Here is a 24,138-nt window from a genome sequence, read left to right on the forward strand (position 1 = left end):
ACAGCTGCGTCCCTCCATCCACCCTAGTTCAGACAAGGAATCTAAGGCGACTGGTGCTGAAGACATCTCATGCTGCCATGAGCTGGGTCTGAACAATAAGTGTCATTAATAGGATTCACTATAGGAACAAATGTTATAGGAGAAATCTCTACCTACAGGGAATTTATTGGAAAGATTTAAAAGCGCTACTCCAATTAGTCCAAAAATAGCTGTCTCCAAATATCAGGAATCAAGTAGTTGTTCAATCCACAAGCCGAGAAGTCTCACCTGGTCTCAGTATGTGCTGGAATCTTTTTTTTTTTTTTACTTTTTTACTTATTTATTTATAAAAATTTCCACTTCCTCCCCTCCTCCCAATACCCTTCCACTCCCCCCACTCCCTCTCCTCTTCCCTCTCCAGTCCTAAGAGCTGTCAGGGTTTCCTGCCCTGTGTGAAGTTCAAGTTCCTCTCCCCTCCATCCAGGTCTAGGAAGGTGAGCATCCAAATAGACTAGGATCCCAAAAAGCCAGTACATGCAGACAAAACAAGACCCAGTGCCATTATCAATGGCTTCTCAGTCAGCCCCCATGTCAGCCACATTCTGAGAATCCGGTTTGATCACATGCTCGTTCAGTCCCAGTCCAGCTGGCCTTGGTTAGCTCTCATTAGATCAGTCCCCTTGTATCAGTGGGTGAATGCACCCCTCGCGGTCCTGACTTCCTTGTTCATGTTCTCCCTCCTTCTGCTCCTCATTTCGACCTTGGGGGCTCAGTCCAGTGCTCCAATGTGGGTCTCCATGTCTACCTCCATCCATCCTCGGATGAAGGTTCCCTCTGCTCCTGACTTCCTTGCTCACGTTCTCCCTCCTTCTGCTTCTCATTTGGACCTAGGGAGTTAAGTCCAGTGTTCAAATGTGGGTCTCTGTCTCTATCTCCATCCATTGCCAGATGAAGGTTCTATGGTGATATGCAAAATATTCATCAGTATGGTTATGGGCCAAGGCCAGTTCAGGCACCCTCTCCTCTGCTGCCCAGAGTACAATCTGGGGACCTCTCCTTGGGCCTGGGAACCCCTCTAGAATCAAGTCTCTTAAAAACCATAAAATGGCTCCCTTCGTTGAGATATATACTTCCCTGCTCCCATATCCATACTTCCTCTCCCCCATCTCATTCCCCCAAACTATTCCCAATCCCCCCCTTCTCCCCTCTCTCTAACCATCTCCCCTTACACCCCACCCTGTACATCCAAGTTTGCCTGGCAGTCTTGTCTACTTCCAATATCCAGGAGGATAACTATATGATTTTCTTTAGGTTCACCTTCTTATTTAGCTTCTCTTGAATCATGAATTATAGGCTCAAAGACCTTTAATTATGGCTAGAATCCACTTATGAGTGAGTACATACCATATTCCTCTTTTTGGGTCTGGGTTACCTCACTCAGTAAAGCGTTTTCTATTTCCATCCATTTCCATGCAAAATTCAAGATGTCATTGTTTTCTACCGCTGAGTAAAGCTCTAATGTGTATATGTTCCACACCTTCTTTAACTATTCTTCTATTGAGGGGCACCTAGGCTGTTTCCAGGTTCTGGCTATTACAAATAGTGCTGCTATGAACATAGTTGAACAAATGCTTTTGTAGTATGATAGGGCATCTCTTGGGTATATTCCCAAGAGTGGAATTGCTGGGTCCTGAGGGAGGTTGACTCCCAGTTTCCTGAGAAATAGCCACACTGATTTCCACAGTGGCTGCACAAGTTTGCATTCCCACCAACAATGGATGAGTGTTCCCCTCACTCCACATCCTCTCCAGCATAGGCTATCATTGGGGTTTTTGAGTTTAGCTATTCTGACAGGTGTTAGATGGTATCTCACAGTTGTTTTGATTTCCTTTTCCCTGATCGCTAAGGAGGTTGAACATGACCTTAAGTGTCTTTTGGCCGTTCGAAGTTCTTGAAGAAGGGGCTCCGATGCCAGTGAAGGAGCGGACTTGCCAGTGAGAGCGAGAGCAGCAGGTGAAGGAGCAGGCATCCCTCCATGTCCTCTACATAGGCCGCCAGCAGACTGTGTGGCCCAAATTAAAGTGGGTCTTCTCAGCTCATAAGATCCACATTAAAGTATCTTCTCCTGCTTCAAATAATTTAATTAAGAAAAATTTCCTCATAGTTGTACCCAGCTGCTTGGGTTTCAGTTAATTTCAAATGGAGTAAAGTTAACTTTAATCCATAAACCCATCACAAGTTCACCCCTTTTCAACTTAAAATGATATCATATCTCCCTAAATTATGCTTAATTTCTGCTTATGGAAAGATTATAACAATGACTTAGTTTTGGCTCAGAAAGTTTAACTCTTACACAGATGATTGGAGATGCATTATATATTTAACCAGGTCATAATTACATCAATCGTAACTCTCCTTTCCCTCCACCCCCAGATCCATTATAATATTAAAATAGGAGAACATGTTTCTTAGGAAGTGTTGTTTTAGTATCTAAAACTTGATTATAATATCCACTGATATTCTCTTAATTGATGTTACACTATACGATGAATAAATTGAGGAAAGAAAATACAAATATCTGTACAAACACATACTTAATCAGAAAAGAACAGAAATCCTCCTGTCAATAATAACCCTCATTTCTGCAGCCACCATTTCTGGAATCTGTAGCTGTGGTCCTCCTTTGCTCACTCTGCATTCCATACACACTCAGTGAACACCTCGCCAGGTCTTCACTCTTTCCTGCAGACATGACCCAGGCCTTCATGCCCTTTGTCATCCTGCCTGATTGGGTTTTTGAAGTTTCCCACCTTTAATCTCAGGATGTGGTCACACAAAATGATGCCCCATAGGATCACATGACCTCCAGCCATAATCTCTCTCCCCTACACTGTGGACAAGCAATCGAATTCTGCATGGTAATCAGGAACAATTGCTCCACACAACACAGCTATTCCATTACAAAACTGTTGGATAAAAGCCATCCGAAACCCAAAAAGTCAGGGTAAGTCTGAGCTTTCAATTCAGTGGAAAAGTAATTCACTTTTACTTGATAATCTGCAACAATCACTCCACCTAACACAGTTAATCCGTTATTAAATGTTGGATAAAAGCCATCAGAAACCCAAACAACCATGTGAGTTTGAGCTTTCAATTCAGAGGAATGTTGTATTTCTTGGAAGGAGTAACTCAATGTCTAGAACTAGTCTAGACCAACAGGAAGTGAGATACGGGATAATAATCAGATATCTTCATAGTATGTCACTAGGGATGAGAACGAGTGGAGATATGACCCTTTTCACCTCTGAACTACTGGACTTGTGGATCCTGGCTACAGGAGAAACCATGCTATGTATTGGACAATGGTTCAAAGCATATACCAATTTCTGGGAAACCCTGCCCCGGCCCTTTAGAATGCTGCCAAATAATTGGCAAAGTAACTGTGTTTTCAGAAAGGCATTCCACATTTCTATCAGGACAGCTCCTTCAGAATGGTAGGGAGCATGGTAGTAAAGCCAGTGAATTTCTTCATCCCGCTGTCCCCGTTGCATTTTTTCTGAGTGTAATGTGAGTTCTTAGGTCAGACACAATACTGTGTGAAATAACATAACCATGGACGATACATTAGTTGAGTCTTTGGATGATAGTTTTCGCAGAAGCAACTCATCAGGAAAAGCAAATCCAAAACCAGAATAATTATCTACTCCAATAAGGAAAAGGCATTGTCCTTATCACAGAGAAAGAGATGTAATATATCCAACCTGCTTCCAGATTGTAGTCTAGATGTCCAGGAGAATAACACCCTACCTGGAGCTCAGTGTTGGTCTCTGATGCTGGCAGATCTGTTACTCAGCAGCAAAGATTACAAGGTTATTTTGCCAACTGGCAGTCCATGTTGTCAAACCCATGTGTAACTACATCTCTGATACTGTGATCATTTTGTTCATGGCCCCTGAGCTGGCATGTTAACTGGACAAACAAATTAGTGTTATCTGCAAGAAGGAACCCTTTACTGAGAACATGCTTCCATAAGATCTGGCTGTAAGCCTTTTTCTTAATTAGCTATTGATGGGAGAGGGCTCAGACCATTGTGGATGATTCCATCTTTGGGATGGTGTTTCTATAACAAAGCAAACAGAGGAAGGTAGGAAATGTAAGCCAGGAAGCAGCAACACTAAAAGGCCTCTGCATTAGCTCCTGGACTGGGATCTTTTGCTATTTCAGTTCCTGTCTTAACTTCCTTCCATGATGGACAGAAATGTGGAAGTAAAAGCCAAGTTATCCATTTTCTCCCGAAATTGCTTTTTGGTCATTGTGTTTCATGCCAGCAACAGAAAACCTGAAGTAAGACAAGATGGTACCAGTGTAGAGGGTATTGCTGTGACAGACCTACTATGCTTTAGGAAGGATAGTGGAAGGATTTTGTAACTGTGCTATAAAGTCAGCTAAGTGTTGGGAGTTGAGTGGGATGCTCTGTGGGAGCTTGGGAGATAGGAATCTTGAAAGCAGTGATGAGGATGTAGGCCTGGCTTCTGATGTTTCAGAGGGAAGTTTAAGATACTATCAGGATCCACACGAGACCAGTCCAGGTTCTGATTAGCCTTGGGAGAAGCCATGGCTTTTATAATATGTTGAGTATGGCATCAGGCACAGAGAGAGGGACAAGAATGGAGGGGAACAAAGGCATGAACATAAGGTTTCTCAAAGGACTTGCCTGTGAGATGGCAGAATTTGCCAAGATCAATATGAATTTGATAATCTAATAAGTCATCTAATGGTCATTGAGAGCATCTGTCAATCTTATAGTGCTGCCAAGCCATATTGCACTAAAAAATAAGGTGGTGGGGCTTAACCATGTCTGCAAGTGTGCGGTGGGAAGGAGGTTTAAAGATGGAAGCAAGATGAGTATACTTTGTTTCAAGATGACATGAAGCTAGCGAGTACAGTGGAGGAGAGAAACAGCTGAAAAGGCCAACTCTAAAATTTGAAGTTGAACATTTTGGGGCAACAACCAGCAGAAGGATGTGATCTGAACTGAGGTGTGTCCAAATCAACATTTCAGGTCAGTTAAGGTGAATTAGGTCCCCTTGGATGGGGCCCAGTTTATTCTCCTTGACTTCTACATCAAATGTAAGAGAGGAAAGGATAAATTCACCAAAGCAGACAAACCCATGGGAAAAAGAAAGATTTAGTGAAGATGAACGTGCCAAAGCTATGTTTCTCTAGGGATCAGGGGCAGAGAGAAGCAGAAGAGCAGAAAAGGAAACAGATATTATGTAACAGTGGGTAAAGAAAGTTGAGCTAATTCAGGCTGACTGACTGAAAAGAGACTGGGCGCTTTTGCTGAGGTGGCTGACATTTGTGGAAAGGTTAGGGTCACTAACCTTTAAAGAGAAATGCATCATGGGTGATCAGGTTCTCTGATACACAAAGCCCTGCCTTGAGGCTTCTGTTGACTCAACCAAAATCCTTCCTGTTAAGACAGGTACCTTCATTTTGGGGACAGCAGCATGGACCTAAGCCCTGCCTACCGAGTCTCTAAACCCAATATTGCTGCAAAAGAACACAGCTCTCCTCCTAAAGGGACTAACAGATACTTTCTTCTGGAGCCATTTAGAGTTTAAAATGACCCGAGAACACAGATTTTTGCTACCCAATTTCCGTTCTCCAGTGTTGAAGTAATTTCACAAACATTTTATAGCTTAATCACACAGAGACAACTTTGAGATGCAAGGGTGGGAACCTCAGAAAGGCAGGTGCATCAAGGCGGGGGAGCTTCTCTATGGAATGAAGTTCCTATGTGCTGGCATCCTTAGCTTTTGTATTAAAGCTCTTTGTCTGCAAGTAATAGAAGTCTATTGTCACTGCGTTGACTTCTGACACAGAAGGAGGCAAACTTGTCTGTTCCAGAGAGGCAGCAACCAGCCCAGAAGAAGGTAATTAGCCTCTGGCCCTGCAATGTTCCCATCTCTCTCCAGTACTGGAATTCAGATCAGTCATCCAGGCTCTGCAGACACAGAATCCTTTCAAGGATTTCCGTTCAGTGCCAGACAAGGCAGCTTCCCTTCAGAAGTCTGATGCCAAAGAGGGCAGAGTGAGCGTTTAATTAGATTATGCCCATTGCTGCCAGACAGGATGATTACACGGATAAAGGTGGAGTCCAGTTAGCATTGAGACCTCTGTTTATTAATGTATGAGTTTTTATTAAGAAATCACGGAGTATGGAAATAGATTTCTACTCTTTTTAAAGTTATCTAAGAAGTCTGCAATAAAAGTTAGCTGCAGCCCTATCTGGTGAAAAGTAGGGCTTGTGCCCTGCCTTGATAACTATGGCTTTTCCCCAGTTCCACACAGACTATGAAACAATTAGAGAAATAGAAAGTTGAAAGCAACACACTCGGCTTCTGGTCAGGAAGTGGTTCTGCTAGGAAGAGCTTCTCAATGTGCAATACCAGAAATCATCCCATCAGCCCATTCCAGACTGAGCACAGACCACAACTTGTTTGGGCCAGCACTCCCTAAGAAGAGGGAGGAGTCACTGGTGGGCATAAATAGACATCACTCTGAAGTGGGAAGAACAACACAGCAGGCAGGCAGCAACCAGATCATCAGGACCAAGCTGTCGCAAACTCGGTTAGCTGCCTTCAGCTCTGCAGGTAATTCCCATAATTTCTCTCTGAGGACAGAGGAGAAGCCTTTGCAAGGCTGTGTGGTACTGGAGATGACCTGGATCTTGGGTTGGATGGGGAGGAGCTGATCCTGTGGCACTAGACTAGGATCAGGGAATATTTCTGCTGAGCATAAAAATCTTTTTCTTCAGTCTGGGTCTTCCTGTCTATGGAAGATGGAGAAGGAACCATAGGCTCTGTACCTAGAGAGGGAATGGGGCCTGCTCCTTCCCACCCTCCACAGGGAGGAAGTTTTGAGACCTTGACTACCCCGGGTGCTGCTGTAGGAAGCAGAGGGAGACAGGAAATTTACAGAGTTCCTATAGGGAAGGTGGAATCACTGACATGCTTATAGCAGACAGTAAAAGTCTTGGGGTCAGAAACCTCACTTCCCCAGCAGATCCCTAGAAGTGGGCCAAGAGGAGGCGGCCCATCATCTCCTAATAAGGAAAAGACTCAGATCAGCCACTGAGCCAAGTCTATAACACACAGACTAACCTGTTTTCTGTGGAAATAATTTTGATAAAAATATTACTGAATGCTTTTCCTGTGATATGGATGCAACCATCTGACAGAAAACACAGGGTAGAGGGAGTTAAAGTCCCTGACCCCCCTGTAGTCATGTGACCGGTCTGGGGACATGTGCCTCAGCTCCAACACCTTCCTCCCCTGCTCCCTCTCTTCTCCCCCTGTGTTCTTCTTCTCTTCCCTTTCCCCATCTTCCCCTGTCCCCTCAGTGATCCCCATTCCTGCCCCTCCTATCCTCCTGCATCCTCTCCTTTCCATTCTCTCGCTCCTTCCTCTTTTCCCACTGTGTCCTTTCTCCTCTGTTCTTCTCCCCTTCCCATTCCTCTATCATCTGCTGTCTCCTCTGATGTCCTCAGCCACCTAGACAGGTGTTAAAGGTGTGTGACAGTGATTACCATGATCATAAAGCTTCAATTGTAGTTTTTTGTTTTTGTTATTGTTTTTAGAGACCTGGTTTCTCTGTGGTTTTAGAGCCTGTCCTGGAACTAGCTCTTGTAGATCAGGCTGACCTCGAACTCAGAGATCCGCCTGCCTCTGTCTCCTTAGTTCTGGGATTAAGGGCGTGCACCAGCATTGCCTGGCTTCAACTGTAGATTTTATGATGCTTGTGTCCCCACTACAATGGTGAATGGAGGAGATGTTAATCTGGACATTCACGAGAAATACCCATAATGACCATAAAAAGTCCAAACTTTTACTAATATTCTAACCTGGGCCACTCAACAAGTTGCCCAGACAGATCCACCGATTTCTTGCCACCATACCTCACCCTGAGATTCAAAATTAAATCTAGTCCAGGTAGCAGAGACTCATTCAAACATCATTCAAGTTTCATCCCATCAGGAGTCCTTCCAAGGTGAGATACAAACCACCATGTGGAATACTGGCAGGGCTGAAGATCCTCCCCATCTCCATCCTTCTGACACCTGTTCTCAGGGGGCCAAGTCCAGTGTTGCCCTCTATTACCCCCCTACACTCCCAGATGCTTACATTAAGTTAAACCCAGGGCTGTGAGATGTCTTATACATATCCGTTGGTGGTTGGGGTGCACTCTGTCTAAGATTTCTTTTTGAGTCCTGACTAGAGGTTGGTGATGTGGTTGAGAGCACAAGTGCAAAGGAAGAGGTCTCCTGCTTTATAATGAACCAAGCCAGAAGAGAAGAGGTGACATTCAGATTACACAAGCCTTGAGTCTGTCCCCAGGTCTTCTCTTGCTTACCCTGTGACCCTGGCCAATCCCTTCAACTCTGGGTCTTGGTTCTCCATTAGGAAAACTGGTTACAGCAGCAGCACTTCTTCCTGTAGTGAAGAGGAGCAGAGGATGTGGCACTGCCATCTGAGGGACCAGGGCACCTCCCATGCACAGACGCAAAGGCAGCAAAGGGACACAGTGCAGGCCAGGTGGGAGGACTAGGAGGTGGTCAGGGAATCACGTGGTCATCCTAGATAAAGGGATCTTCTCTTTTCTTTTTTTTCAGTTTGTGATATATTCTTTTTTTTAATTTATAAAAGTTTATTAATTTATAAAAGTTTCCATTTCCGCCCCTCCTCCCAACATCCTCCCACTCCCCCCACTCCCTCTCCTCCTCCCTCTCCATCCCTAAGAGCAGTCAGGGTTTCCTGCCCTATGGGAAGTTCAAGCTCCTCCCCCCTCCCTCCAGGTCCAGGAAGGTGAGGATCCAAACAGACTGGATCCCAAAAATCCAGTATATGCAGAGGAAACAAGTCCCAGTGTCATTGTCAATGGCTTTTCAGAGAGACCCCGTGCCAGCCACATTCAGAGAATCCGGCCACATTCAGAGAATCTGGTTGGATCCCGTCCTCGTTCATTCCCAGTCCAACTGGCCTTGGTAAACTCTCATTAGATCAGTTCCCTTGTATCAGTGGGTGAACGCACTCCTCACGGTCCTGCCTTTTTTGTTCATGTTCTCCCTCCTTCTGCTCTTAATTTAGACCTTGGGGGCTCAGTCCAGTGCTCCAATGTGCCTCTCTGTCTCAATCTCCATCCATCAACGGGTGAAGTTTCCCTCTGGTTTTGCCTTCTTTGCTCACGTTCTTTTTCCTTCTGCTTCTTGTTTGGACCTAGGGAGTTAAGTCCAGTGTTCAAATGTGGGTCTCTGTCTCAATCTCCATCCATCGCCAGAGAAAGGTTCTATGGTGATATGCAAAACATTCATCAGTATGGTTATGGGCCAAGGCCGGTTCAGGCACTCTCTCCTCTGTCCAGAGAACAATCTGGGGATCTCTCCTTGGACCTGGGATCCCCTTTATAATCAAGTCTTTTTGTAAACCCTAAAAGGACTCCCTTAGTTGAGATATATACTTCCCTGATCACATATCCATCCTTCCTCCCTCTCCCGATCCCAACCCTCCGAGCTTTCCCCATTCCTCCCCTACTCCCTTCTCTAACCCTCTCCCCTTCCAACAACCCTCAGGGCAACTGATTTTTTGGAGTTGATCTTGTACCCTGCCACATGGATCTTCTCTTTTCAACCAGGATACCAGAGTGATGGCTGAGATGTCCCTGATGTCCTCTCCAGATCAGATGGCACCATGGGAAGGGATACTGCAGGCCAGGAAAACCAAAACAGCAGAACATCAGTGGACAATCTATCATTGACATCCAGCAATAATGACTTCGCCTTCAGCCTCTACAAAGAATTGGCCTTAAAGAATCCAGACAAAAACATCGTCTTCTCCCCATTCAGCATCTCAACTGCCTTGGCCGTCCTATCACTAGGAGCAAGAAGCAAAACCCTGGAAGAGATTCTAGAAGGTCTCAAGTTCAATCTCACAGAGACCCCTGAGGCAGACATTCACCAGGGATTTGGGCACCTCCTCCACATGCTCAGCCAGCCAGGGGACCAGGTGCAGATCAGCACAGGCAGCGCCATGTTTGTTGAAAAGCGCCTGCAGATCCTGATAGAGTTCAAGGAGAAGGCAAGGGTGCTCTACCAGGCCGAGGCTTCCACGACCGACTTCCAGCAGCCTCATGAGGCTGTAAAGCTCATCAATGACTACGTGAGGAAACAGACCCAGGGGAAGATCAAGGACCTGATCTCAGATCTGGATGAGGATGCATTAATGGTGCTGGTGAACTACATCTACTTCAAAGGTGAGGATGGGCACTGTTAATGGGTGGATGGAGAAGGTATTGGTTGGGCACCTTGTGTCCATACACTGAGCACTGGAAAGGAGGGGCTCATGGCCTAGAAGACATGGGTGCCTAACTTCTTTTTACTAACTGGCCTTACTTCCTATCTGGGGGAATACTGGATAATAGTTGCAGTTCCTTGTACTTACTCCACAGAAGCCCTGAGCTCTCAGGGGTTCATTTTGGCTCTGACTTAAACTGATTGACTAGTAGAATGCAGAGCTGAGATACCCAGTTAGACCTGAGTGGGGAGAAGCCACAGCTTCTCCCTGAGGAGATGATGTCCCTCAATCTGTCCACTCAAACATTTCTCATATACTTCTTAGAAGGTGTCCTTCCCTGTTGGAGAAGCTCTGTCTCTAGGTGGGTACAGATGGGCTGAGGAGTTCTTGACCTAAGGAGCCTGGATATCCCCATCTTAAAGGGAAAATAGCATTGCCACAGGTAGTGAAAACTCCTTGATGCATCCCTATGCAAGACCTCTCCCCTGATTCTCACTGCATTAAGCTGGACTTGGACATGGGAAGGCAGGGAGTGGGGCAAAGTCATTAGTGAGAAGATAACCCAGCCATTCAGTGCTCTATGTTTAGTGTATGGCTCTTTTGTGGAGTCTGATTTTGTAAGACTACTAGCCTGGCAGCCTGGGAGGCCACAGTGTCCAAGACTCAATCCTGAGCCAGGGAATGTGGAGTTAGAAGCTAGTGTTTTGGGAGACTGGGATGGAATTGCCTTGGCTAAGGGTTTTGGGATGGACATCCAGAGTCCACACCCACAAATCCAGGCCTACTAGAAAGCAGAGATTTAGGTGACATGTAGCATGAGGGCCGGCTTGTTGGAGTTTCTGTCCCGCCCGGTACCCCACAGCCGGCAAACCCCAAAGAAAAACACACACAGGACTCCATAAGATTTTAAACTGATTGGCCCATTATGTCAGGCTACTTATTCGTTCTTATGACACATATTACCCCATTATCCTTATCTACGTTAGCCATATGGCTTGGTACCTTTTTCAGCTGGGTAGCTTACATGTTTCCTCTCCGGTGGTCTGGGCAGAACTGGCCGGGAAACTTCCTCCTCCCTAGCCTTTTCCTATTCTCATTGCCTGCCTCTACCTCCTGTCTGGTTGACCCACCTATACTTCCTGCCTGGCCAATCAGCGTTTTATTAAAATACATGATTGACAGAATACAGGCAATTCTCCCACACCAGTGACAGACCACAGAACAATGACTGATGAAAATCGTGATGCGACTAGATCTGGGGTGGATTTGAGGCTGGACTTGTAAATGCCATAGTCCAAGACAGAGGAGTACAGGTTCTGAGACAGAAAACCCATTGGCCATAAATAGAAGAGGGAGGAGGAAAGGAGGACAGGAGGACAGAAAGACAGGAGGACAGGAAGACAGGAAGACAGGATGGCCCCAGTACTGCTGGGATCTGAGGAGAGGGGAAGCAGAGGTATGGCCTGAATGAATGATGGGTGTGGCTCCCTCTGCTGGCCCAGGACCCAAACTCCAAGGCTGCTTGTCTATGAGGAGGTGGTGCTGTATGTTTATATTGCTGTATATCCTGATCGCAAGAAACTGTTAAAGTACAAATCTTCTAGGGTGTGTTGTAGATGATCACATGTGCTTGGGATGTGGGGCAAGTCTGGGCAGGATATCTGATTTCATGGACAGGAACATGGCCCACGCATGAGATGAGGACTCAATATCTGTGTCTTAGCCACTGACTATGGGGTCCTGGTAATCGGACCCAGAGAAACTGCAGGTCTCTAGAGCTTCAGTCTAAGCCCACACTTGGCTCTGGACTCCTCGTCCCCTTAGGTGGTTCATGCCGAAGGGCGCCATGGACAGATCACAGTGTGGGAGGACTCAGTCTCTTCCTGCTTCTCTGAAAACATATGCCACAAGCAACTGCCTTCTAGAAAGGGTCCTCCTAAGGAAGAGGGGATCCCCAAATCTCCCCAGGCCCTAGTCTCCCCCTTTCACTCTCATTTCACTCTTATACGCACACCCTCAGATCCAAGATTGTTTCTCAGGCACCTCAAGGAGCCAGGCTTTGGTTTTGAGTTCCCCTTTCCAAACCAAGCCTGTGGATCCTTTTCATTCATAGATTTGCATCTACCAAGGTGTTGTTTTTCAACATAGGTAATGAAACCACCATGGGATAGTACACGCTGTGTGTTGAAGATGGAATGATTGTTCTCATGACTCAGAAGCTGGGCAGAAATGGGTGTATGAGGGGTCTCCCCTCCGTTGTTACATTCTAATGGTCTGTTCCACATTTAGGGAAATGGAAGTTTCCCTTTGACTCTCATGACACATTCAAATCTGAGTTTCACTTGGATAAGGACAGATCTGTAAAGGTGCCCATGATGAACATTGAGGACCTGACCACACCCTACTTCCGGGATGAGAAGCTGGCCTGCACTGTGGTGGAGCTGAAGTCCACAGGCAATGCCAACTCCCTGTTCATCCTCCCTGACCAGGGCAGTATGCAGCAGGTGGAAGCCAGCCTGCATCCAGAGACCCTGAGGAAGTGTCCACCTCACAGAGCTGGCCTGAGTCGACATCCTACAATTGGCCTGGAGCCCAGTGTTTCTATACCTCAAAATCTCACTAATACCTGTGTAATGGTTGAATGGTAAGTAGGGACGGGTGGAGTGCCGGATGATGTAACAGCTGTGGTAACGGAATAGCAGGGGCAGGTGGAGAGCAGGTGAGTTTCCTCTGCAAACTGGGAAGTTGAGGCAAATTTTACTGTCATTTTAGTTGTTTTTAAGAGAGGATGAGCTATAGCAGGTGCTGAAGAGTCTTCTGTGTCTAACGGGCTGTAATTACACAGAATTCTGCATGGGTGTTGGAGGACACAGGGAGTGAGGGTGGGAGGAGATCAGCTCTGAGAATCAGCTCTGCCCCGTGCAGCCATCTCATCCCCTCATCTCTCATTCATGCACCAGTGTGCAGTGATGACTTGAAGACCTACTCTGTGCTGTGCTATGATTTTATACCCTGAGAGGACATCAGAGACTCAAGAAGAAAATTTCTTATCCTCACAGGCTTATCTAGGAATTGAAGAGCAGAGAGAAGGTGATTGAAAATACAATTAATCATGACTTCACTACTAAAAAGTGAGAGACAGTGAGACCCAAAAGGGGAGTTTCCAAGAAAAGCACAGATGGGGTCAGACGGAGGGTACAGCTTTACCTAGAAGATCATTAGATGAAGTCAGAGTCCACATGACAGGGGAAGGGCTGCATTTGTGGATCTGAGAGAAAAGCATTCTTGGTAAGGGAATGGTTGGTACCTAGCCACACTGACTGCCCACTGTAAACACGCTCAGGCATTAACGGTTAATTAATGCTTCAGGAAAAACAAAGAGGTCTATGCATGTATGGAAGGAGGGCTACAGTCCCATGAGAGGACTGTCCATGGAGAAATGCCTTAGCAACAAGGTAGGCTGGTGGTGCCAGAATTCAGTGACTCTCATGTTTCTCTTTGTCATTCTCAGGAAGATCGATGAGCTCTCCCTGCCCAAGTTCTCCATCTCCACAGACTACAGCCTGCAGGACATCCTTCCACAGCTGGGCATCAGGGAAGTCTTCTCCACACAGGCTGACCTGTCTGGGATCACAAGGGCCAAGGACCTGAGAGTCTCTCAGGTATACCAATAAATACTAGGTGGCTCTCTCTGGGTTTGAGAATATATATGGTAAAGACGAGGTGTGTGTGGGGGAATGATGTGTATATGAGAAAGCCTGAGATTCCCTTATGCCTTGGAGAGCTAGATTAAAACCTATATACGCTCCCTGGATACCATGCAGCCCGTCCGTCCTCTACCGCATGAACATAATCTGATTCAGGATTCCGGGGTGGAAAAGAGCTTGTGCTTTGGTAAGACCACCATAGTAACCATCTGGTTCTGCAATGCAGGTGCCACCCACAACCCATATAGCACTTCCAGTCTCAGCTTCTTCATTAGGAACTGGCTCAGAACTTCCTGAATAGCACACAGAACAATAGCAGTACAGGAAATAGAAAGGATGGGTAGCAGTTGAGATGAAAAGCTTAGGAATAGGAAAGAAGATGTCTTAGGACCTCACACTACATCCCCAGATGCACAGCCTGGCAATGCTTAGTGTTCCATCCAGTGCCCACACAGAGCCCTGGGCTCTGATCTGTACCAGCAGGGCATGGTGGTCTGGGAAAGAGAAGCAATGACATATTCATTGCAGCTGTGTGTGCCAAGGAGGCTGGAGCAGGCGGGATGCTGAACCCTGCACTGGCTGCCAGCACTCTGGCTGTTCCTTGTGGGTCTCCTGATAAGGTGCCTGTGGAGAAAGGTGGGAGTTACCTACACCCATCCTCCAGTTTGTGGTGGGTTTGAGGACAGTAGAGATTCTCAGAGACTGAGAAGACCCTGGGTGGCCTCATCTCACACCCTGAGCAGAGACCTGGAAACCCCAGGGGTAGAGCTCATGGCAGGAACAAACAAGCTCACCAATGTCTGAGGCCAGCAGTCGATGCTTGCTCCAGGAATCTCCTCTTCTGCCCTCCCTGGTCTCCAGTGAATGATGTCTTTCTCCTACAGGTGGTCCACAAGGCTGTGTTAGATGTGGCTGAGAAAGGCACAGAAGCAGCGGCTGCCACAGGAGTCAAATGGATCCCCTGCTGTGCAAAATATATTTCAGTGTCAGTGCGTTTCAACAGGCCATTCCTGATGTTTGTCTCAGAAGCAAATACACAGATGACCCTCTTTCTGGCCAAAATCTCCAACCCCAAGTATGGCTAGAACTTTCCAATGTGAGAGCCTTCTGCCCAGGTGCCCAGGAGGGAGCAGGCATGTGGGCGTGTGCATCCTGGACAAAATTCTCTGATTGGCATTGTACACTTGGCTTTGACAGTGACTGTGACTAACTCTATGGTGCCGACATGCACAGGAGTATTAGACTTAGGTGTCCATCTCTCAGTCCTCCTGGGAGCACTTGCTCATGCTCTGAACCTGGAATCTGTCTTTATGCCCTCCCCTTGCTCACTGCCCAGTATGTGTCTATACTCCAAGTGTGGGCACTGGCCGGTAGGCTCCGTCAGGGCAATCTCTATGCACATCTGCTTTCAGCTTCCACAGCCTTGCTGGGATCATGCAAGCTTACAGGCCAATCCTGAGGATCAGGCCCAGGACTGAGAGGAAACCTGCCGCACTGAATCTCATTTCCGCATCGGGTACCACCTGGTGACAAGTTCCTCCTTTGTGCTTCCGTTCTCCAGTCTGCAGGCTCTGCCACCCACAGCCCTTTGTAGTAATCTGACCAATGCTTCAGGCTTCACACATGTTGAAAGGGGATTGATCAGAAAGACTCCTCTTCTGATAGCACCCTTACTTATGGTAGAGCACCCATTTTCTTACTCTGCAGCTATCACCCTCACATGCCAGATTGATACCCCTGTATTCCTTACCCTAAATGCAGGTCTTGCAACAAAGGATCAATAAAAGTATAACTGCACAGAAGGTGGCTGGTCTATATTCACTCAGCTCCTGTTGGCCTCTAGTGACAACACAAGGAAGTAGAGATTGTCACTCACACTCTCTGACATGTAGGGCATCTGAAACACATGCTATTATTATTACGTTTTATGAATGACAAAATTCAGGCACAGAGAAGTTTATTCATGGCTTCTTTACTTTGAGCCTGAGGCAAGTCAAGCTTTGTGCGTCAAAGACATTATCAAGAGGATGAGGGTTTGGGACACCATCCAACCACTCAGATCACTAGGCTTGGCTCAGCATTAACTGGGCTCTGATCCTGGAATCCTGCAGAGTTGGCAGTCAATAATGGAGTCCACCTCAGCAGGTGCTGGTAAGGATGGAACAGGGTCTGAGGCATGAAGGAGGGATCAACAGTGGTTGCCATCATTGTTTCTGTGGGGACAGAGAAAGAAGGGCAGGTTTCAGGTTTCTGCCTAGGGAAGAATCCACTGTAAGACACTGCTGTCATGTTAAAATGATTCACATAAGACAGTTATTGATAACTATGCTATTAAGCCAATTAATGGTTTAAGCACTTTTATTGAAGATCCCAGCAAGAGCAGACTTATGTCTGTGAAAATATGTAACAGCCCAAGCTCAGAAGCACAACATTTTGAAAGATACAAACCACAATGAACATAATTTACATTCATGTTAGATACAGGTCGGAATAATTTGAAATATTCTTTCCTGGCAGAGCAGTGTGATTATCTCAATGATCGCATAACAGTAAATGTAGGTCTATAACACCTTTATGTGTTTTGGTTTCCCTAACTTATTCTGGTGATTCTTCTGCACCATCACAAGTCCATGGGAATCTCAAATACATATAAAGACAGTCATGGCTGCGGGTGGACACAGGGATCTGAGAACTGTGTGTGCAAACACAAGATGGAGTCAGAGCATGAAGGATTTACCTTAGTCACTTTAGGGTGAGCCTGCATGCTGTCTTCTCACCTGTCTGCCTTTCCTTTCTCTCTTGGTTCTGAGGACTAAGAGGAAGACTGGTCTTTCCACACATCTACTAACACAGAATAAATTGTTCCCAAATCCACAGCTTGAATCATAAACATGAAATACCCCACAGTGTCAGGGATCTATGAGGAGCCAGGCTGGGTGGTTTTTCCTCTAGGGCACTCATGAGTCACACTGTTGGTTGAAGATTTGGGACATGTTCAAGGTTTTCTGTTTATGTTTACTCTCATGACCAATCCTTTGGTGCTTTAAACTTGGTGCTATAAATCCCAGCGACATGTGCTTGGTGGGAAAGCCCCCTACCACTGAGGTAACACCCAGGTCTCTCATGGCTTTTGATGGGAAATCTCTTCGAACATACGCAAAGGGCGGCTCATACTTAACTTCTGTGAGGGGATGAAGAGAGATAGAGAGAGACAGAAAAGAGGAGAAGCAAAAGAGGAAGAAGGAGAAGGGGTAAGCAGGAGAAAAGATGGAGGAAGAAAAGGGAGATGGAAGGAGAGAGGTCAGGTGGGAAGGGTTTGGAGGGACCTGGGAAAAGACTGCCATAGCTGAAGTTATACACACATGTAATCCCAGCACTGGAGTGGCTGAGGCCAGGAGACCAGGAGTGTAGGATAGCCTGGGTATGTTAGCTGATGTCCTTGTTGGTGGGTCCCAGTACCCAATTGAAGCAACTTGAAGGTAGAAGGCTTTATTAGGATCTTGATTTCTTGTCAGGACAGGCATTGTGAAAGTTAGGTTTTGATCTGTGGTGACAGTTATATGTCAGCATGTCCCATCTGAAGGACAAGGAAACAGATATCTTGGTCTGAAATCAGTCAGTGAAATACTTCTAGCTGACTTATTTAGTCACAATTAGCCTGGTTTCCCAAGACAACTTCACCAACAGGAGGACAAGAATTCAAATTCCTGAGCCTCTTGAGTGGGGAGGAGGGAAAGGTGCACCTGTCTTTTCATAGCTCACGTCTGTGTCACCTTCCCTGTGTGCTACACACAATCTGTCCTGGAGATGACAGTGATTACCGATGCTCTCACTGAAAAGTCAGGACAGTATAAAGTGTATAATTGGCTCAGTGATGAAAACCTCATGGTGAAGAGGTAAAATGTTCCTTACCAGAACTAAATTACCTGAAACTATTACTTAGACTCCTTAAATATCCATTTATCATTGAACATATTCAGTGAGTGAATGATTAATTTTCATATGTCAGGGCTCCTAGAGTAACCAAAGATACATAAGGAATCTATATGTAAAGAAAGAAGGTTTTTGCAATATCTTAAATGCTGTGGTTCAATTAGTTCAACAATGGTTGTCTACCAATAGAAGGTCCAAATCTCCAGTAATTGTTCAGTCCACAGTCCTAGATGTCTCATCTGGTCTTTAGCATGTGCTGAAAACTTGAAGAAGTACACTCTGATGCCACTTAAGGGATGGGCGTGGTAGTGGGTGTGAGAAGAAGAAGGCAAAGGAAGCAAGAATTCTTCTGCCATGTCCTTTATATAGACTGCCAGCATTCTCTATAAATACAGTTGAATATAATATAGATTAAAGGCGGATCTTCCCACCTCAAAATTTTCAGAGTAGAAGTGCCTCTTTCCACTTATAATTATTTAATTAAGACAAAGGATCCTGCCAAGTTTTAGGGTCCCATGCATTTACAGTAGCACTCAAGAGTCAGAGATATGCATATCTCTGAGTGTGTGGTCTATAGAGTGAGTTCCTGGATAACTATGGCTAAACAGAGAAAACCTGACTAAAAACAAACAAACAAACAAACAAAAGATAGAAAAAATCTTTCTCACAGGTGCACCCGGATCCTTGAGCTTTAGCTAAGTCCAGAAGAAATAAAATTGACAATCAATTACAGCTCTTATAAGTCCACCAAATGTCAACGTGATGCACAATCACATCTTCCTAATTCATGTTTGATTTCCAATTAAAAGCAGTAACCAGGTCTTAGGTATGTGTTACATGGCTTAGCTATATCAGGCAAAATTGCAAATGCATTATATATTTAACCAGATAATAATTGCACCAAACATGACCTAACCATCGTTCAAGAGACCACAGATGCATTGTTAATTTTATACTAGGTGGCAATGTTTCTTGGTGTTTATAATTGTGTTCCTCTACTATTCATTCAGTATTTCCTGCACACTCAGCAAGCACCTCCACAGTCTTTGCTCTTCCCAGGATAAAAGACCCAGGTCTTCACTGCTTTATCATCTTGTCTGGGTTGAATCCTTGAAGCTTCCCATGACTTTGATCTCAGAATTTGATCTGGAAAAGGCACTGAGTGTTGAAAGCTCTGTGGGATGTTCTGTGGGTGGTTGGCAGAAAAGAATGCTAAGAACAATATAGAGGGTGGTGGACTGGCATGTGATGTTTCTAAAGTAAGTTTAAAGACTCTCTGAGTACCCATAGAGGTGCTATGACCTGTATTTCAAAGATTAAAGTAGAGGAACTGGGGGCTTCAGGCTCTAATGAATTTTTATAGGAGAACTGGACTTTGCCAAGAGGCACAGAAGGAGAAGGAAAAACTAAGACCAAAGAAAGTCTGAAGATAGAGGTACTCAAACCTGATCAATGGCAGAGTTTGTCTAGATCAGTGAGAATCTGGTATTGAATATGTCATTTACTGATCACTGAGAATGTTTGACTCAGATCACATTCAGGACACATTATAATAAACTGTAAGGTGGTGGGGCTTAATCAGATCTGTAAGTGGGAGGTGGAAAAGAGACTTAAGGATAGATGCAAGTTGAGGAGTCAAGTTTGGAATGGAAAAGGCCCTTGATTGATCAAGTGACAGAGATAGAGAAAGCAGAAAGAAAGGCAGCCTTGAAAAGGCAGCAGTGGAGAACTCCAGAGTGAGGAGGGACTGGGAGAGACTTAGAGAGGAGCCTGGAAGTATCCCAGCAGGAGGATCCCAATAGCACAGGGAGGACTGCAGTCAGTGATGGAGCACCAGATTCTCTATCTGAGGGTGTCCACAAAGAGACAGAGACTTGTCAGAATGATACTCAGCATGCTGGTGGACAGGCATCCCTTTACAGAGGATGTGAAGCCCAGGGGTGATTAGGGGAGCTGCCTGATACACCAGCAGGACTTTTGTTCAACAGGCTCCAGTAGTAGAAAAATACAGAGAGCCAGCAGGCTGCAGTCATGCAATGAGAGAGACACAGGAAAGAGGAAATTCAAAAGGTCTCTGCAGGAAGTAGGGATGGGCAGAGGAGTGGGCATAGTTAGTGGATGTCTTAGGTTGGTCTTCCACTGCTGTGATGAAAGAAACGCCAAGGTTAAAATGGAAGTTGGGGAGGAGAGAATTTCTCTGTCTTACATTTGCACAAAGTTGTTATCATTGCAAGAAGTTAGGACAGGAACCCAAACAGGGCAGCATTCTAAATCAGGAGCTGATACTGAAGCTGTTGAGGGTGCTTCCTATTGGCTAACAAGGTTTGCTCAGCCTGCTTTCATACAGAACCTAGGAAAACTAACCAAAAGATCACACTAACCACCAGGGACATTGTCCTCCCCTTCCGTAACTAATTAAGAAATTACAGGCTGGTCCATGCCCTCCTCTCAGATGACCATAGATTGTGTAAAGTTGATGTAAACCCAGCAAACACACTGAATGTGAGAAAAGCTGGAAAGGCAGACTCTAAAACAGAAATGACTACTTGGCATGTGTAGCACAATTAATCAAAACCCAGAGGCAAATATTGGGGTTCAAACTGAAGGTCAGAAAGGCAAAAGAGTTGGACACTGGCTCTTGCCTCTACCTCAATCTAAAATGGCCACCCAGCCTGCAGGAATCTCAGAATGAGACTGTGTGTGAGAGCTTTCTCTTCCCATCTTATATTCCTCTCTAGGGCTGTGATTTAAGGCATACACCACTGCCAGCCAGTTTCTATTGCAAACTAGTTTCTATTGCAAACTATTGCTGGGATTAAAGATGTGTGTCACCACTGCCTGGTCTGTAAGGTTGGCGAATAGGGCTGTTTTTCTCATTGCTCTTGAGGTAAGCTTTATTTATTAAAATATAAATAAAATATTACTACAGTTAATAAAGCATTAAGCAGTTATTTTTATCATCCCTTTTTCTTTATTTAACATATCCTTTTTAGTTCCATTTTATCTTTCTTTAACTACCTGACCTGTAGGATTGTTTGGTATACCTGTAATATACTTTATATTAAATAAGCAAAATTTCATTTTCTAAGAGATATATGCTGGAGCATTGTCTATCTTTAAATTGTGTTTGCATACCCATAATGGCAATAACTTCTACTAAATATGTTATTACTGAATCAGCCTTTTCCAAACTATAAGAAGTTGTTCATTGAAAACCTGAATAGCTAAAATGGTGTGGTGTAAATACTTTAATTTTTCAAATTCTACAAAATGGAAAACACCCATCTGCCAGATTTCATTTCTTTGACTACTCTGGGTTACTTCCTACTGGCAGTGATGTTTGGTTGTATAAAGAACAAGTAGGACACCTTGTTATATATTTTTGGCTTGTTGCAAAGTAGGACCAGAGATGCCGGAGCTCTGGATCTACTTCTTTCAATGTTGCTACCCTGTGGATTTCTTAAACACAACTCAAAACCAACCTGAAAGGATTTTTGTTAAAGACATATTGGTCAGGGCATCTATGTAGCAAGTGCACATGTCCATGGGAATAATGGGTAGCCACATGGGAGACATGTGAAGGGTTGCCTGCAAGCCACGGGATCCAATGAATCCATAGAAAGATGCAGGGTGGGCACAGGAAGCTATATGGGTGCTATGTGTGGTGGCAACAAGCTGTGGTAAACCATGGGTGGACAGGCGGGCCAGGAGAGGAAGCTAAGTAAGGGTCATGCTAATTTTTTCTTCCAAATTCAGGTGGTTAGATTTGGGTCAGGCTCTGACCTGTGCTAGTGGCTACAAAGCATCAGGTAAATGGGATTTTTCTGAATTTGTGCCACAAACATTGTTGCCAGGTATCGCACAATTAATAAAAACCCAGAGACACATATTGTGGTTCAAGATGAAGGTCAGAAAAGCAAAACAGCCTGTCACTGGCTCTTATCTCTACCTCAGTCTGAAAAGGCCATCCAGTCTCCAGGAATCTCAGTAGGAGACTGTGTGGAAGAGCTGTCTCCCCCATCTTATATTCCTCACTAGGACTGGGACTAAAGGCACCACTACTGCCTGACTCCTATTTCACACAGGGTGGCTGCTGGGATTATGTGTGTCTTACAACCGCTGGTCTGTACGGCTGACCAATGAGGCGCCTTACTCTCTGTTCTTCAGGCAAGCTTAATTTTTTAAAATATAAAAGAAATATCACTACAACAGGGGAATAAAGAGGGGCAGGGCCAACAGAAGCTAATGATTAGTACGCAAGAGAGTCAAACACCAGCACTTTAGGTCTGTTACAGAGATAGCTCCCCTTCAAAGGCGCCCAGTGCTCTCTCACTGGCTACAGAACCAGTGTGGTGAAAAACAAAAATTTATTGGGTATTAAACTGTCAAGGCTATCATCTCTCTCTGAGGTGGCGGGAGAAGAACCAAAATGGCAGAAAAGAAAACAGATTTTTATATGACAGCAGGGTAGCAATTTTTGAGCTGATTCAGACTGTCTGAGCTGCAAGGGGGCTGGGTGCCCTTGGAGAGGTAGTTGGCATTTGTTGAAAGGTTAGGGTGACTCCTGGCAAGCAGAAGTGCACCATGGGTGATCTGCTTCTCTGGGGCACAGAGACTTTAAGCCTTAGATTCACCAGATAAAATCCTTGTTAGTACCAGCACCTCCGTGGGGACAGAAGCTTGGGAACTAACCTGTGCCTGTTGAGTCTCTAACCCCACTGTTGAAGCAGACACCACAGCTCTCATGTTAATGGGAATAACAGAGACTTTATTGGAGCCTCTTTAGTGACAGTGATCTGAAACACAGATTTCTGTTACCCCAAATTCTATGTTCCACAAGGAAATAGTTCATGAAAACTTTGTGTCTCTACAAAACAAAGAAAGTCACATGTAAAGGCAAGTTTTAAATGCAGGGATGGGGATGCAGAAACAGGTGCATCCAGATGAAGAGGTTGCTTTAGGGGACTCAAGATGCTGTCTGCTGGCATTCTTAGCTTTGGACTAAAGCTAGTTGTCTATAAGGTAATAGACTCTACAGTCACAAGGTTGAGTTCTTACATAGAAGGAGACAAACATGGCTGTTATAGAAAGGCAGCACTTAGCCCACAAAATGGCAATTAGCCTCTGGTCCTGCAATGCTCCCATCTCTCTCCAGTACTGAAATTCAGATCAGGCAGCCAGACTCTGGATCAGGAAGTGGTTGTCCCTAGGGAGGGCTTCTAAATGTACATCAACTAGAAAGCATCCATCAGTCCATTTCCAGACAGAGCACAGAGCACAGCTTCTTTGTGTCAGCATTTCCTTATAAAAGGGAGGAGTCCCAAGTGGGGATAAGTAGGCATCTGTGTGCAGTGGACAGAATAACACACCAGGCAGCAGCAACCAGGAACATCAGGACTCATCCATCACAGACACTGGCAGTGGGCATCAGCTCTGCAGGTGATTCCCAAGAATCTTGCTCTCAGAGGACATAGGAGAAGACTTCTCAGGTCTGTGTGGTACTGGTGATGGTGTGGAGTCTTGGGTTGGATGGGGAGGAGTTGATCCTGTGGCACTGGACTAGGATCAGGGAACATTTCTGGGGTGCATAAAAATCTTTTCTTCAGTTTTGGTCTTCCTGTCTATGGAAGATGGAGGAGGAGCCATGGGCTCTGCTCCTGGAGAGTGAATGGAGCCTGCTCCTTCCCACCCTCCACAGGAGTTTTGAGACCTTGACTAGCCCGGGTGCTGATGTAGGAAGCAGAGGGAGACAGGAAATTTGCAGAGTTCCTATGGGGGAGGTGGAATCACTGCCATGCTTGCAGCAGACAAGAAAATCTTGGGGTCAGAAACCTCACTGCCAGAGAAAATCCAATAACCAAGAAAAGGTTTCCCACCCTCCTCTAATACAGCTCAGCCACTGAGCCAAGTCTGCCACACAAACAAAACTAGCTTGTTTTCTGTAGAATTAATTTTGACGCAAAATATTGTTGAATGTTTTCTAAAGAAATAATTGCATCAATCTGACAGGAAATACAGTGTAAGGACAGCTGAAGTCTCTGTCTCCCTGCAGGCATGTTACATGCCTGGGGACATGTGGCTCTGCTTCAACACCTCCCTACCCTGCTTATGCTATTCTCCTCCTATACTGTTACAGTCTTTTCTCCCCTACATTTGCCCCTTGGCTC

At 45.3% G+C, this 24,138-nt stretch overlaps 1 protein-coding gene across 1 annotated transcript; it reads left to right on the plus strand.

The window, feature by feature from the left end:
• The first annotated feature begins 6,379 nt into the window (after positions 1–6,379).
• LOC146892479 (serine protease inhibitor A3N-like) lies at positions 6,380–15,840 on the plus strand. The gene is made up of 5 exons (XM_087911541.1): positions 6,380–6,635; positions 9,673–10,290; positions 12,621–12,975; positions 13,843–13,993; positions 14,923–15,840. The coding sequence occupies exons 2-5, from the start codon at positions 9,729–9,731 to the stop codon at positions 15,121–15,123; spliced, it is 1,269 nt and encodes a 422-aa protein (XP_087767667.1). The 5' UTR covers positions 6,380–6,635; positions 9,673–9,728; the 3' UTR covers positions 15,124–15,840.
• The last annotated feature ends 8,298 nt before the right edge of the window (positions 15,841–24,138 follow it).

This window comes from Myodes glareolus, chromosome 11 (genome assembly GCF_982192425.1).
Source record: "Myodes glareolus chromosome 11, mMyoGla1.1, whole genome shotgun sequence".
In the NCBI taxonomy this organism is placed as follows: domain Eukaryota; kingdom Metazoa; phylum Chordata; class Mammalia; order Rodentia; family Cricetidae; genus Myodes; species Myodes glareolus.

Excerpts from the sequence above, each read along its gene's own strand:
- LOC146892479 (XM_087911541.1), top strand. The coding sequence starts at position 9,729 with ATGGGAAGGGATACTGCAGGCCAGGAAAACCAAAACAGCAGAACATCA. Across the intron at positions 10,291-12,620 it reads GAACTACATCTACTTCAAAG|GGAAATGGAAGTTTCCCTTT; the intron begins GTGAGGATGGGC and ends TTCCACATTTAG. Across the intron at positions 13,994-14,922 it reads AGGACCTGAGAGTCTCTCAG|GTGGTCCACAAGGCTGTGTT; the intron begins GTATACCAATAA and ends TTTCTCCTACAG.